Below are 14,308 nucleotides of genomic sequence, written 5' to 3'. Positions count from 1 at the left end.
TAGAAATAATTTCATATCTGTTTCTCTTCCTGTTTTCATGGCTGTATAGTATTTCATCAGAAGGATGTACCCCAATTTATTCAACTTCCATTGATTGTTTATTTCCATTCTTTCCCAAATCTTTCTATTCTACATGATGTTGCAGTAACATCCCTCATCTTTGCATATGTGTGCGCAGATATTTGTAGGACACTAGTTAGGTCACAGGCGGTGCTCACAATGGATCTATGCTGCCCGGCGGCCCTTGCAGCAACTGTACCACCTCCCCTCGCTGCTGTGCTAGCGCTGCCCCCGTCACTGCAGTGCGCAGGGTACTAGCAAGGCTCGGCCTTGACTGGCTGAAAACAGGACAGCGGTGTTTGTATTGCGCCCAGAAGCAGCCAAGCCTTGTGGTGATGCCAGACCTCCTCTCTCACTCCCCAGGTGAACATGAATGACCGGTTTGGGCAGATCATGATTGAAAACCTACGGAGACGGCAGTGTGACCTGGCAGGAGTGGAAACCTGCAAGTCCCTAGAGTCACAGGTCAGCCAGCAGAGACGGGGACACCCCGGGGGCCCTTCCTCAGCAGAGATAGGTGCCCTCCCGCCGCACTGCCGCGGAGGTGGGCCGGGCTCCCCGGGGCCACCAGTGCTTCGTCCTAGAGAAATCCACGCTCTGCTCTGCCACCTTCCCAGGCTGAGTGCCCCTTATGCGCTGAACCGCCCATCAACTCACTGAATGGCGCTTGAAATAGCGTGGGAGGTGAAAGAGTAGTAGAATAAATACTGACGTGTCCCTCCCCTCCAATCTCCAGTACTGCTGATATTTTATCAGTATCTTACTTACCAGCCAGATTCCTGTTGCAGTTGTCGCTGGACTGTTTTAAGGGAAGCCCGAGGCGGTATGTCATTCCCCCCTTAGATGCTGAAGTGTGACTCTACCAATAAAACTTGTATTCGCCCCAAGCTAAGAGTAATACCACTGTTGCCCCCCCCCCTTTTTTTTTTTTTTTTGCTTTTTGGGTCACACCCGGCGATGCACAGGGGTTACTCCTGGCTCTGCACTCAGGAATCACTCCTGGCGGTGCTTAGGGGACCATATGGGATGCTGGGATTCAAACCCGGGTTGGCCGCGTGCAAGGCAAACGCCCTACCCGCTATGCTATCGCTCCAGCCCCTGTTGCCCCTTTTAAACCAGTAGTAACCCTCCATCTCCTCAAATACCCATCCATATTCAGTTTTCTCCGAAGGTTTAAAAAGTTTATAGCCGATATAAGAAGATGGATAAAGTGTTTGAATCGGGAGCCTCCCACCCCCCCATTTGAGAGCCATTAGTTTTGCCTGAAGAGACCCCCCCTCCTGCCAGGCGCCCAGTGTCATGGGTTGTGCCCAGGCCACTTCAATAAGGCCCTTGGCTGTTCTTGATGCTTCGCCGAGTCTCCCTCCCCACCCCCACCCCCTGTGTAAGGATGATGCTCAGTTTAGGGAACTGCAGGGTAAACCGAGGGACCGGGAGAGCGGCCGGAGTGGGCCTAGGAGGGACGGCGTGTGCTCCGCGTCCCGGGGCCCGTCGGCAGCTCTCTGTGGTGTCTCTCTCTCCGCTGCCCGCTTCAGAAAGAACGCCTCCTGGTGAATGGGTGGGAAACGGCCCTGGCGGTGGACATGATGGAATTGTACAGCAGATTGCCACGAGCTGAAGTGAGCAGGTATGGCTGGGGGACTGTCCCCCCTGCTGATTAATTGGGTCGTGAGGGCATTCCGTGAGAGCCTGTACCCTTGGGGGGGAGGCAGAGGGGGGTGATGGGAGGCCGGGAGCTGCACCTGCATTTGGGGGGGGGTCCACTCTCAGCTCTGTGCTCATGGGCTGCTCCCTGCAGTGTTTGAACCCGACAGTGCTGGGGATTGAGCGGGGGTAGGCCACGTGCAAGGCCCCTTACCCCCTGCACGGTCTCTCAGCCCACAAGTCCTAAGGTGTTGAAAGGAAAAGGAAAAAAAAAAAAACCAACCAGACATACTTTAAAACAAGTTAGCCTACTAAGAAGATTAAACCCTGATAGCACCTTGCAGGTAACCCATTAGCCCCTAGCTGAGGGCCCGTGTATGCCAGAACGCACGGCCTTCGTCGGAATAAGCAGGTGCACCTGGAAAATTCCCAGAGCAGCCGGTGCCGTGGAAATTTGAGGGGGTGGGGAAGAATGGAGGCTTCCTCAGGAGGGAAGGGGTTCCGCTCACAGATTTGGGAATCACCTTTGTCTCGTAAAAGAAATTCATGCACGTGCTAAAAAAAATTCTCAAAGCCGTGGCGTATAAGTTAGTTGTAGGTGTACCTTGCAGCCGCTGCCTCCCGCGAGCTGCTGTGAATAAGCAGGCGTGTGTTCTTCGTGTCTGCAAAGACAGATGTGGATGCAGAGATGGCTGTTTGATTAAAGCAGCAGGTTATTACACGTGTTACTTTGTAAACTGCTCTCCGTAAAACTTAGTGATAGATCATGTTTGTCTCTGATAGCGGAACAGGGAGGCGTGCCGTTTCCTCTTTATGGAGCGTGGTCTCATTTTCTTTCTTAAGCTGTGTGGATAGATGGACAATAATAATAAAGCTTAGTGACTGAAAAGTTTTGTGTGTAGCCAGGCATTTAATTGTCCTGTGTAGCTTGATTTTGTGTTAGGGACCATAGCTAGTTTTTCTCAGGGACTACTCCCAGCTCAGTGCTCAGGGAATCACAAAGTATGCCCTCTGGTCCTTTGAGTCCTCTCCCTGGCCCATTTTTTTTCTTTCCATTTCTCTGTTACAATAGTAACAGAAATTGTTCCGAATGGGAGATGTGTGCCTAGAGTAGGTAAAGGACCACACGTGATAGCCTCTCAGTATCTATATTGCAAATTATAATGCCCCAAAGTGGAGAGTATGGGGGAAACTGTCTGCCATGGAGACAGGGGGAGGGCTTAGAAGGGGTGGAGATTATTGGGGACGTTGGTGGTGGAAATTGTGCACTGGTGGAGGGATGGGTGTTCAATCATTGTATGACTGAAACTTAAACATGAAAGCTTGTAGCTATCTCACATGATTCAATAAAAATAAAAAATTAAAATAAAAAAATAGTAACAGAAAAAACATTCCCATGTACATCTGGATAGTGCCAGTGATAGCTTGCCTGCCCGCCCTCCCTCCCTCCCTCCCTCCCTCCCTCCCTCCCTCCCTCCCTCCCTCCCGTCCTTCCTTCCTTCCTTCCTTCCTTCCTTCCTTGCTTCCTTCCTTTCTTCCTTCCTTCCTTCCTTCCTTGCTTCCTTGCTTCCTCTTCCTAACTTCCTGATTTTTGCTTTCTTCTTTCCTTGGGGGCCATGGGGTTACGGGTTTTGTTCTCTTAGAGATAATGGGAAGCACTTTAGGCCTCGCATCTCCACAGAGCTCCAGTAAGAAGTCTCACTTGTAGAAGTGAGAAGTCCCTTGTAGAAGTCTCACTCCTAAATCATGCATGTGTCGCATGTGTCAGAAACTTAAATTTTACAAAACCATCATCTCATTACTTCCCAGATTCTTCCAGAATTTCCCTCTCCCACATGGATATTGGTGTCCCACGGCCAACCACAGTTCCTGAATAGCCCTGCTCTGGCATCCGTGATGGAAATTCTCCAAGTTCCCCCACAGTCCCAGGGCGGAGTTTGTGGCTTGTGTTGGGCCCGAGGGGAAACAGCTTATTCCTCGGCCAGGGGGTTTCGACCCTTCTGCATGTGTAGACCTGCCACTGGCCCTCGGGCTGGCCTCAGAACACCACCGTTCTCCACAGGCGTTTGTCTCTTGTGGCCCCTGGCCATTTGTAGACGGCAAATGTCCGTCAGAGCTGAGTTTCTTAACTGTGGCTCCAAACCCACTTGGCAATTTGATAGGGAGGTCCTGAGAAATCTTGTTATAACAAGAAAACTTGTTACAGGGGCTGGAGCGATAGCACAGCGGGTAGGGCATTTGCCTTGCTCGCGGCTGACCCGGGTTCGATTCCCAGCATCCCATATGGTCCCCCAAACACTGCCAGGAGTAGTTCCTGAGTGCAGAGCCAGGAGTTGACCCCTGAGCATCACTGGGTGTGACCCAAAATGAAAAAAAAAAAAATACAACAAATGGATTTGTATGCCTAGAAACACAGGGCAAAAAAAAATCCTGGTGGCACTGTGCTGGGTAGGCTAGAAGGGAGGGATCCAGAAGCTTCCCCCTCATGTAGTGGGAAATAAAGCAACATCGTAGGGGGGGCGACGAGTGGCCACAGGCAACAGAAAATGAGAACTCGTCCACAGAACCGAGCTTCCCATGGCAGGGTGATGGGGGGAGACGGAGAGAGGGGAGACACAGTAATGGGGGGGGGCAATGGTGTGGGCAAGCTGAGTGCGTGAAACACTGCCGAGGGTATTGTAAACCCCGGTGCCTTTATATATATATATATATATATATATTTTCTCCCCCTCAGGTGAAAGGGGTCACTTAGAGAAGGAAGGTTCCAGGAGCCCTTCCTTAGGCGAGCCTTCAGGAGCCGAGGCGGGCTTCGGCCTGCCCGGGCCAGGCTGCACGGCCCTCCCAGGCTGCGGATGCGTCAGAATTCGTGTCCGCACTTACTGAGGGCTTTTTCCAAACATAAAAAGAGAATTTTCAGATTTGTACATGAAAAGCGCTCTGAGGCAGGCCTGGGGGCTTGGCCAGTGCTGTGCCCCCGGGCACCGTTCCTCCCCCCAGGGTGGGCAGCAGTCAGGCGCACTTCCAGTTTGATGCTCGCACCCCGTGGTCCCTGCAGCAACCCTGGGTGCAGCCCTGGAGGCCTGCAGCGCCACTGGGCTGCCCTGGGCTTATCGGGGTGACCTGGGGGTCTCCGGCGTGCAGGGCCAGAGCTGCCCCACACGCTTGGTTGTCGGAGAACCACCAGTGCAACCGCTGGGACTCCCGAGCACTGTGAGAGAGGCTCCTGTCTCCCGGCACCTCCAGCGGTGCCTGCCCTGGGCCGGGTCTCAAGAGCAGCTCCCGAGGTCGTGGCCTCGCTGGCGGAGCCTGGAGCATCCTGGAGAGTCAGGTGTGGTGGTGTCTTCCCCGGGAAATGGGTCCCGCACAGCGTCTGGGAATACGCGTCAAGGAAGCAAACAGAGCACTTTGTGGGTGATTATTCTCACCTGCGAAGTGGCCCTGGGCTCTGCGTGGCTTGACAGGAGTGAATGTGCCCGTCCAGGCACAGGCACGTGTACGCCAGCCTTTGCAACTGCGTCTAAACAAATGGGAAATGCCAGATGGTTAGTAAGAGGCAGAGTAAATGGTGGGAATATGGACCATTTTAATTTCCTTGATACTTTTTAAGAAAGCATCAAAAAATAATTTCTGCCTGAAATTCAGCAGAAAAAAATATCTTAAGCTGTTTTCATATATTTATGCATGTTTCTGTATTTGCATATTTATATTTTACAGTTACTTCTATTTACTTGAAAGAAATATATGTGTTTGATTAGAAAAAGAAACAGTACATTAGGATAGAGTAATTTATTGTGAAGAGTGTCTGTTTACTATCTCCTCCTTGGCAACAACCAGCACTGTTGCAAGGTTATTTAGTATTTCCCAGAAGTCATCTGCAAATACCAAACAGGTTTTGCCCCACTTTTCCTTTATATAGGTAATGTACTATCCATATTACTTACCAAGTTATTTGCTTTTAAAATTCCATTGTATATTTTAAAGGCTGTTCTGTATTAATACATCTATTTATGTTCTTTTCGTTTGTTTTGATTTTGAGCCACACCTGGCAGTGATCAAGGGTGACGCCTGACTCTGCACTTAGAAGTCACTCCTGGCAGTGATGAGGGGACCATATGGAATGCCAGGGATTTGAACCCAGGTCGACCACATACAAGGCAGATGCCCAACTTACTATACTATCTCTCCATCTCCATACTCTTTATCACATAGTATTAATACATAGTATTAATATATACATTAATACATACTCTTTGTTAATAGTATTGGTTTATTTAATCCAGGGTATCTTGAATTGGTTTTTGTTTTGCTTAAGACCTCTTTTCACCAGAGGGAAAAAAATTTTTCCTGCAAAGATATTTATTTTCTATTTTTAAAAAATGTTTTTTTTTTTAACCTTTTCTGCAGGCAGAAAGAGAAATCTGCATCTTTTGGCAGTTTTATAAGTATTCTAATTGTTATGTAACATGTAATAAGCCTCAAGGCATGTTTGATGAATATTTCAGCAAAATAAACACATTGCCTTAAAGGTGGTCCATCATAAAGTAACTGGTCTCTGACTCATATCATTAAGAACTTCAAAGGCTTGACAAAATATATAAAACCGCTATTGAAAGGCCATGAAATTAGTAAGCAGTTGAGCACAATTCTCAAGAGCGGAAGTAGATTAGCAGCTTCCCACATTCACTCCAGCTATCCCTCAGACGTTATTTTCCAGTTCTTTTTCCCAAGAAATTTTCACCCAACCCTAGATACATAAAATGGGCCTGCAAATCAGATCTGACTTAGTAGTCATAAATTTACTTGAGAACATTTTTGTGCCCCGCCCCACACATTCAGTCATGCCACCTCCAGTAAGTTGTAACCCACAGTTGAAACAGCTAGGATTTAACCTATTTCTTACAGATTGCAGTTACTTGCAATGCATATGCAATTTTTAAAAACAGGTTACATTGGAGCTGGAGTGATAACACAATGGGTAGGGCGTTTGCCTTGCATGTGGCCGACCTGGGTTTGATTCCCAGCATCCCATATGGTCCCCCGAGCACTGCCAGGAGTAATTCCTGAGTGCAGAGCCAGGAGTAACCCTCGAGCATCGCCACACTCCCCTTAGCATTCTCAGTTCTGTAATTCAGGGCCAAGAGTTTGTCATCCTTTTCAATCTTCCTCTCCCTCGTCTTGTTTCTCTGTAAACAACAGATGAGTGAGATCGTTAGTCCTCCTCCCTCTGATTTTCTTCGCTTAACATGATACCCTCCAGGCTTTTTCAAGTTGGAGTGAACTGTTTGATTTCATTTTTTTCTGTAGCTGCATAATATTCCTGCGTGTGTATTTACAGTAATTCCTTCCTCCACCCGTTCATCTGGTGTGGGGCACTTGGGTTGCTTCCATATTCTAGCTCTTGTACTAAATGCATTGAAATAAAGCGTGATTTGTCTTTTCAAGTTAATATTTTCTATTTCTGGAGGTAGATGCCAATAAGTAGAAATGCTAGATCACTTGGAAGCTCTGTGGTGCTGCTTTTTAGGAAATCGCCGTAGTCTCCACAAACATTTAACCAGACAACATTCTCACCAACAGTGAATAAGTTCCTTTTTTGCCACATTCCTGCCTACACTGATTGTTTCCTGCCTGTTTGATTTATGCCATTCTCACTGGTGTGAGGTGATACCTCAGTGTCATCTTGATATGCATTACCTTGATAATAAGTGATGGTGAACACTTTCAGATGCTTGTTGCCTATCCGTGTGTCTGCTTTGGAAAGTGTTCATCTCCTCTCCCCATTTTTTTTTTTTTTTTTTGCTTTTTTGGGTCACAGGGGTTACTTCTGGCTCATGCACTCAGGAATTACTCCTGGCGGTGCTCAGGGGACCCTATGGGATGATGGGAATCCAACTCGGGTCGGCCGTGTGCAAGGTAAACACCCTACCCACTGTGCTATTGCTCCAGCCCCTTCTCTCCCCATTTTTGATGAGATTGTTGCTGTTTTTTTTTGTGGAGTTTTGTTAGATGCTTTATATATCTTGGATATTAGTCCTTGTTTTTTTTGAAGTATTGGGCTGGAGCGATAGCACAGCGGTTGACCTGAGTTTGATTCCTCCGCCCCTCTCAGAGAGCCCGGCAAGCTACCGAGAGTATCAAGCCCACGAGACAGAGCCTGGCAAGCTACTCGTGCGTATTGGATATGCCAAAAACAGTAGCAATAAGTCTCTCAATGAGAGACATTACTGGTGCCTGCTCGAACAAATCGATGAGCAACGGGATGACAGACAGTCCAGTCCATTGTGTGCCAGTATTTTCTCCCATTCTGTAGTGTGTCTTTTTATTTTAGCTTGAATTGCTTTTGCCACATAAGAACTTTTTAATTTGAGGTCCTGTTTTTATTTTTTTGTTTTTGTTATCTTTGCCAATGGAATCAAAGCATTGAAAACACTTCTGAGGTCCAACAGAGTAAGATTTCAAAATCAGGAGATCTAACCAAATCACTCCCCAAAGAAGTTGCACTGTTTTGTAGCACTAGAGGTAAGGCAGGGGAGCACCTTTCCCCAAGGTCCCTGTAAATGTGTCAGCTGTCTTGATCTTTCTCCATCTGAGAGCTGATGCCTTGTACTTTTAATTTACAATTCTCATAAATGAGAGGGGAAATAAATCACTGATCTGTCTTTTAGTTGGCTTTTTAAAGCTGTTATTGATGTGTGACGACTCTTTATATAGCAAGGCAATCTACCCGTTGCCATTTGTATTGCAAACGCTTCTTTCCTCACTTTATCATTGATAATTTGTCTTTGGACTTTGTTGATGGTATTTTTTCTTTCCAGTAAAAATAAAGACTGGAACCACATTGTATGCACATACTGTTCCGTCCTCTGCTTCGGCTAATACCCCTAGTGGTGCGTCACCATCCTTATTTTAAACTGGGTGCATTGACACATGGCTCTGTTTTCACTCTCCCCACAGAATAGAGTCCCTTGAGTTCCTGGACGAGATGGAGCTGCTCGAGCAGCTCATGCAGCATTACTGCCTGTGCTGGGCGACGAAAGGCGGAACTGAATTAGGTACGGCACTGGGCTCTTAGCGATGAGACCTGGAAACGGAGAACATCAGTGTTGGCAAAGAAGGCCTGCCCCTCGGGGCCCCCGAAGGAACTAGAGGGCTGTGTACGTGCATCCCCGAGCGTTTCCAGAGAAGTCGCTCTTACACCCTCTGTTTTCATAGTCCCGAGAGGAGGAGAGCTGTTCAAATAAACCGCAGGTACCAAAACTAACAGACCAACCAACCTACACCCTGGAAAGGACTGCTCTGGAATTTCCTCCATCGGAAGATAAGACCTTGGGAGTCTTATTAATAATCACCCCAATAAAAGCAGCCCGTGTTTGTTTTTTCAGTCAACGTGTAACCAGGCTTAGTCGGTATTAAACAAACAGACGTTATTCCTGACAGCTGTGCAGCCATGCATTGGGTTTCTCCCTCTCCTCCTGTGATTAATGTGCAGTCCTGAAAGGCAGAGTAGGACTTTTGTTGGGGAGAGAATGGATCTGAGCCTCATATTTCTTTTTTTTTCTTCTTTTTGGGTCACACCCAGCATTGCACAGGGGTTACTCCTGGCTCATGCACTCAGGAATCACTCCTGGCAGTGCTTGGGGGACCCTATGGGATGCTGGGAATCGAACCTGGGTTGACCACATGCAAGGCAAACGCCCTACCTGCTGTGCTATCGCTCCAGCCCCTGGGCCTTGTATTTCTTAGCACTTTGGTCTTGATCCGGTTCTTTCTTGACAGACTGCCTCATGTCTCTCTTGCTTCTCCTAGGAGTTACCCTTGAGTGTATCCACAGCCTGTAGAAATGATGCTTAGCTGGGTCTCAGTTCTGGCCTTTCCGCTACTGGAGGCGGCGCCCTGCCCGTGTGTCCAAATAACATAGCCATGGGCCGGCACCCAGGCCAAGCAGCTTGGCAGAGAGGTACACCGTCGCCTTGGTAGAAATTCCAGATTGGCCCTAAGTTATTCATCTTCACCTTCGAATTCTCTTTACAGACTTACCCGGCTATACTGTTCACCCCACAACATGTTTTTTTTTCTCCTTAGATTTGTTTTATATATAAACTTTATTGTGTATTTTTGCATTACCTTTCCTCACCGGTTCTTAAAATCAGTATAATTTTTTTTAAATTTTTTATTCTTTTGCTTTTTGGGTCACACCCGGCAATGCACAGGGGTCATTCCTGGCTCATGCACTCAGGAATTACCCCTGGCGGTGCTCAGGGGACCATATGGGATGCTGGGATTTGAACCCGGGTCGGCTGTGTGCAAGGCAAACGCCCTACCCGCTGTGCTATCACTCCAGCCCCAAAATCAGTATAATTTTTATTAGAGACTTTGGAGACATTCTGAAAAAATATGGTGAATAAAAGAAAAGCCACCGGTATCCCATCATTCTGAGATAGCCTCTAACATCCTTTTTCTTCCACTTTTTCTATTTGTTTTTAGCAGAGTTGATCTCTAAATTTCTGTAATTTGATTACTGATCCTTTCAGTGTAATAGTGTAATTTAGGCACTTGCCTTTGCTATTAGACTCCACAAGTATAATACTAACGGCTGTAAAACTCGAGCATGAAATTCTGGCCAAAGCGCTTTTGCAAACGTAGATTGTAAGCACAAATGAGTTCACTCTGGCTTCGTATAAAATGATGACGGGATGCAAACCGTTTTGCAAACGAGGTTTCATTTTCCCCGTTTCCCACTTGACTGCTTTCCAGTATCAGTACTTGCTTTTGCTGTGGCACTCTGTCTGCTGAAGAACCACATGTGCTTTTGCTCAAAGTTCAGGCGCTTAAAGGATAGACTTTCCGGCCCTGCCTGCAGAGACCCATAAACTCTGAAAGCTTTCTTAATCCCTTTAAACCCCCCCCATAAGCACAGTCTCGCCCCAGTCTCACTGCGTTGTGAAATCTCATCTTGCAAAACAGGAGGCCAGAGCCGAGGCGTTCAGGGTGAGGGCGGTGCCTGGAACCAGGCACGGTGGGCCGGGGGTCCGCACAGTCTCATCCTCCCGCCTGTGTCCTTGGTTCCACACGTGAGTCAGCAGCGCTCCTGTGCTTCCTCCCCTCAGGTTTGAAGGACATCACCTGTTAATCTGTTCAAGACTTGCGTGGAGCCAGAAGCCGAGGATGCCCCTAAGCCTTCCCGGAGTTGACACCTGGAGCCCCCCGAGTGGCGGCGGCCAGGCCTCGTCTCCCGCCCAGTCTCAGAGCTCAGCTGCCGAGGGATCGCGCCGACTCCTGTTGACCTGTGTTTTCAATAAACCTCAGTTGCCAAGTGCCCCCGTGTTGCTCGTCTTTCCCTCCAGTGGGCCAGCGTGTACCCCGCCAGCAGCCTAGAGCAGAGCGCCCGGATCCCAAGTTGCCCTTGTCTTGCCACCTGTGGGTCACGGCCATGCCCCTGGTCCAGTGGGGGTGCTGTGTGCTCATGGGCAGTAGCTCAACTCCTCTGTGGCCTTGCTTTTCTGCCCTTGCCAAACTGGCCTGCTTGGGTCCTCCTATTGGTTGTTCTGGCAAGCTAAATGATGCCCTGAAATGTCTGGACCTATACGTAATAAGTAAGGAAGTTGTGTGTGTGTGTGTGTGTGTGTGGTTCTGGCAAGCTAAGTGATGCCCTGAAATGTCTGGACCTATATGTAATAAGTAAGGAAGTTTAAGGTGTGTGTGTGTGGTGTGTGTGAGTGTGTGTGTGTGTGTGTGTTGTTCTGGCAAGCTAAATGATGCCCTGAAATATCTGGACCTATATGTAATAAGGAAGTTTAGGGTGTGTGTGTGTGTGTGTGTGTGTGTGTGTGTGTGTGTGTGTGTGTGTGGTTCTGGCAAGCTAAGTGATGCCCTGAAATGTCTGGACCTATATGTAATAAGTAAGGAAGTTTAGGGTGTGTGTGTGTCTGTGTGTCTGTGTGTGTGTTGGGGGGACAGGGTATCCATGTTGGCTTAATATGCTTCCAAAGCTGCTTCTAGGAGACAGAGGGTCAGGGGAGGAGGTGGAGTTTGGGGACAGAGCACTGGGAAGCGTGAGACTGCTTTGGAGGTGGATGAAGGGGCCCCGAGCTGAGGAATACAGTGGCCACTCGCTGCCGGAACAGGCAGACACTGTCTCCTCCAGAAGGAACCAGCTTTGTGGACACCTTGACATGTGCTTCAGGAAACTAGATTTCTGACCTTTACAGCCGTCAGAGAATAAATGTGTTATTTCCGGCCACCCTGGTTATTCTTTCTTCGTAAAACAGATGAGTCTTCAGTGTGTACCCTGCGATTCAGAAACTGAGGGTGTATCTATATCTATATTCCCATTCCTAATGAGTCTTTTGCATATGCAGAGTGTAGACGAGGTAACTCCCCAGCCCCTTCCAACCACGCTGGAGAGACCCTTCCGCTGTGCAGGATTTCTACCAGGTGTTGGGAGTGTGCCTGCACCCTAGCAACAAGACACGTCTTTTATTCCCCGAGACAGTGTGAAATGCCAGGATCACCCAGAAATAGTTTCTTGTCAGTGACTTCAAATCTCATGAAGGTTAGGACTGGAGAGATAGTCCAGCAAGTAGGGTGCATTGCTGGGTGTAGCCCAAGTGCCAAAAAAAAAAAAAAAAAAAAAAACCCAACAAGATTAAGTAGATCTCAGGGTTGTACTGATTAACACTAAAAATCACTAACTCGGCACACATGCTGCCTGAGCCCGTGTGTTGCTTGCGCCCACATGCGGTGCCCGAGCACATGTGTCGCCCGCATCTCCCCTCTTGAGATGTGTACTTTCATGCTTTCATGTCTAGTGCCAGGACGTGTGTAGATCTCTCTCCACCCTTGGAGAAGCCCGCATTCTCTCTTGAGCACGTTATTCTTACTATTCCCCCTCTCTTATCCCTTCCTCCTCCCCTCAAAAAGCCTCTAAATAAAATCTTCAAAAAAATAAAAATCACTAACTCATCATTTTATGAAACCCTGGGACCAAGGCATTAGTGAATGCTGAGTTCAAGTAGTAAGTTAAGTACATTTTTCAGAAAACATGTAAGAAAGAACAGGAAAGATCATAGCACGTTGCCATGAATAAGTCCAGGTGTTTCCACTTTGTTGTGGGGCGGTGAGTGAGTCTTGCAGTAATGTTTTGTAATGTTCAGCTTGCAGTCTTTTAAGGCTTCCTAGTTTATCCCTAACTATATTTTCCTTTTTGTACTGTTATAAATAGAAAGGTTTCCTTACTTTCTTTTTGAGTTGTTCATTTTATATATTTTTTTTATTTTTGTTTACCTTTTTTATTGAATCACTGTGAGAGACCCTTAAAAAACTGTTCATGATTGGATTTCAGTCATACAGTGTTCCAACACCCATCCCTCCACCAGTGTACATTTCCCAGCACCCCCACCTCCTACCCTACCCCCTGTCTGCACCTCCCTCTCTCTCTCTCTCTCTCTCTCTCTCTCTCTCTCTCTCTCTCTCTCTCTCTCTCTCTCTCTCTCTCTCTCTCTCTCTCTCTCTCTCACGTCTCTCTCCCCTCCCCCCCTTTTGGGTACTGTGGTTTGCAATACTGATACTGAAAGATTATCAAGAATATCCCTTCACCTGCTTTTAACCCTCAGATCATTCCCAGCTATTATTGTCATACTGGTCTCTTCTCAGAGTGGGGCCTGGTTATTCCTTGGATGGGAGAATTGTTCATTTTTAGCATATAAGAATGCAGCTGATGTACATGTGTTTTGTATGCACCTTTCCTGAATTTGTTTATTCTAATAGATTTTTGGTAGAGTATTTTCTACATATTACATCATGTCATTTTTAAGAATGTTTCTTGTATTCCAGGATAACACCTATAGGCCATAGTTTATGGACCTATTAATATACCTCTTATGGTCATGTACTTTTTAGGTAGTGTCTTTGTGTGACTTTGATGTTCCATTAAAGCAGGTTTCAGAATGAACTAAGACATGCTTCTTCCTCTTGGATTTTCTGGAGGAGTTTGAGAAGAGTTCGTGTAATTCTCTTTTTGGTGGAGTTTTGGGGTGCTTGAGGGGGTGTCTCCCAAGTAGAGCTCAGCCATAATCTGCCTGGTTGTGTGTTTATGTTGGTGCCACTCAGACCCAGTGGTGCTTGGGGACCACGTGGCCACCACGATAGCCACACCCCCTGGTGCCCCGTGACAGTGCTGTACTAAGGATCAAACTAGAGCCTCATGCTGCAAGCTGTGTCTACAGCTCCTAGTGGGTTTTTTTTTGTTGTTGTTGTTGTTGTGTGTGTGTTTAATGTTTTGTAGAATTCACCAGTGAGTTTTGAAACTTCGATAAATGAAACTATCCTGTTCATGTTTTTATAAAATTCGCATCTTAGCTCCATGATGTGGGTGCTTGCCAATTTTGTTTTTGTTGGAAGGTGTTTTGGTATTGATTCCATTCCCGTATAATTACAGGTCTGCTCAGGTTTTTATATCTTTGTAAAAGTCAGTCTTTGTAGCTTAGAGTGTCTAGAAATTTGTTCATTTTATTTGTCTACCCATTTGTGGGTATTCAGTTGTTCAGAGAGTAGTATCCTTTTACTCTTCTTATTTCTGCTCGGTAATGACTTAGTTCTCAGGTTC

At 47.2% G+C, this 14,308-nt stretch overlaps 1 protein-coding gene across 1 annotated transcript in view; it reads left to right on the top strand.

Annotated features, from left to right (window-relative positions):
• LCMT1 (leucine carboxyl methyltransferase 1) overlaps nt 1-11,020 on the top strand; it is a 51,661-nt gene extending 40,641 nt beyond the window's left edge. Inside the window, exons 8-11 of the mRNA XM_004604270.2 lie at nt 424-525; nt 1,596-1,687; nt 8,659-8,756; nt 10,812-11,020. Coding sequence (XP_004604327.1) covers nt 424-525; nt 1,596-1,687; nt 8,659-8,756; nt 10,812-10,834 — 315 coding nt within the window. The 3' untranslated portion in view covers nt 10,835-11,020. The remainder of the gene's footprint in view (nt 1-423; nt 526-1,595; nt 1,688-8,658; nt 8,757-10,811) is intronic.
• The last annotated feature ends 3,288 nt before the right edge of the window (nt 11,021-14,308 follow it).

This window comes from Sorex araneus, chromosome 4, assembly GCF_027595985.1.
Source record: "Sorex araneus isolate mSorAra2 chromosome 4, mSorAra2.pri, whole genome shotgun sequence".
Taxonomy (NCBI): Eukaryota; Metazoa; Chordata; class Mammalia; order Eulipotyphla; family Soricidae; genus Sorex; species Sorex araneus.
Note: the sequence above shows the minus strand (reverse complement) of the source record. Positions and strands in the feature narration are given on the sequence as shown.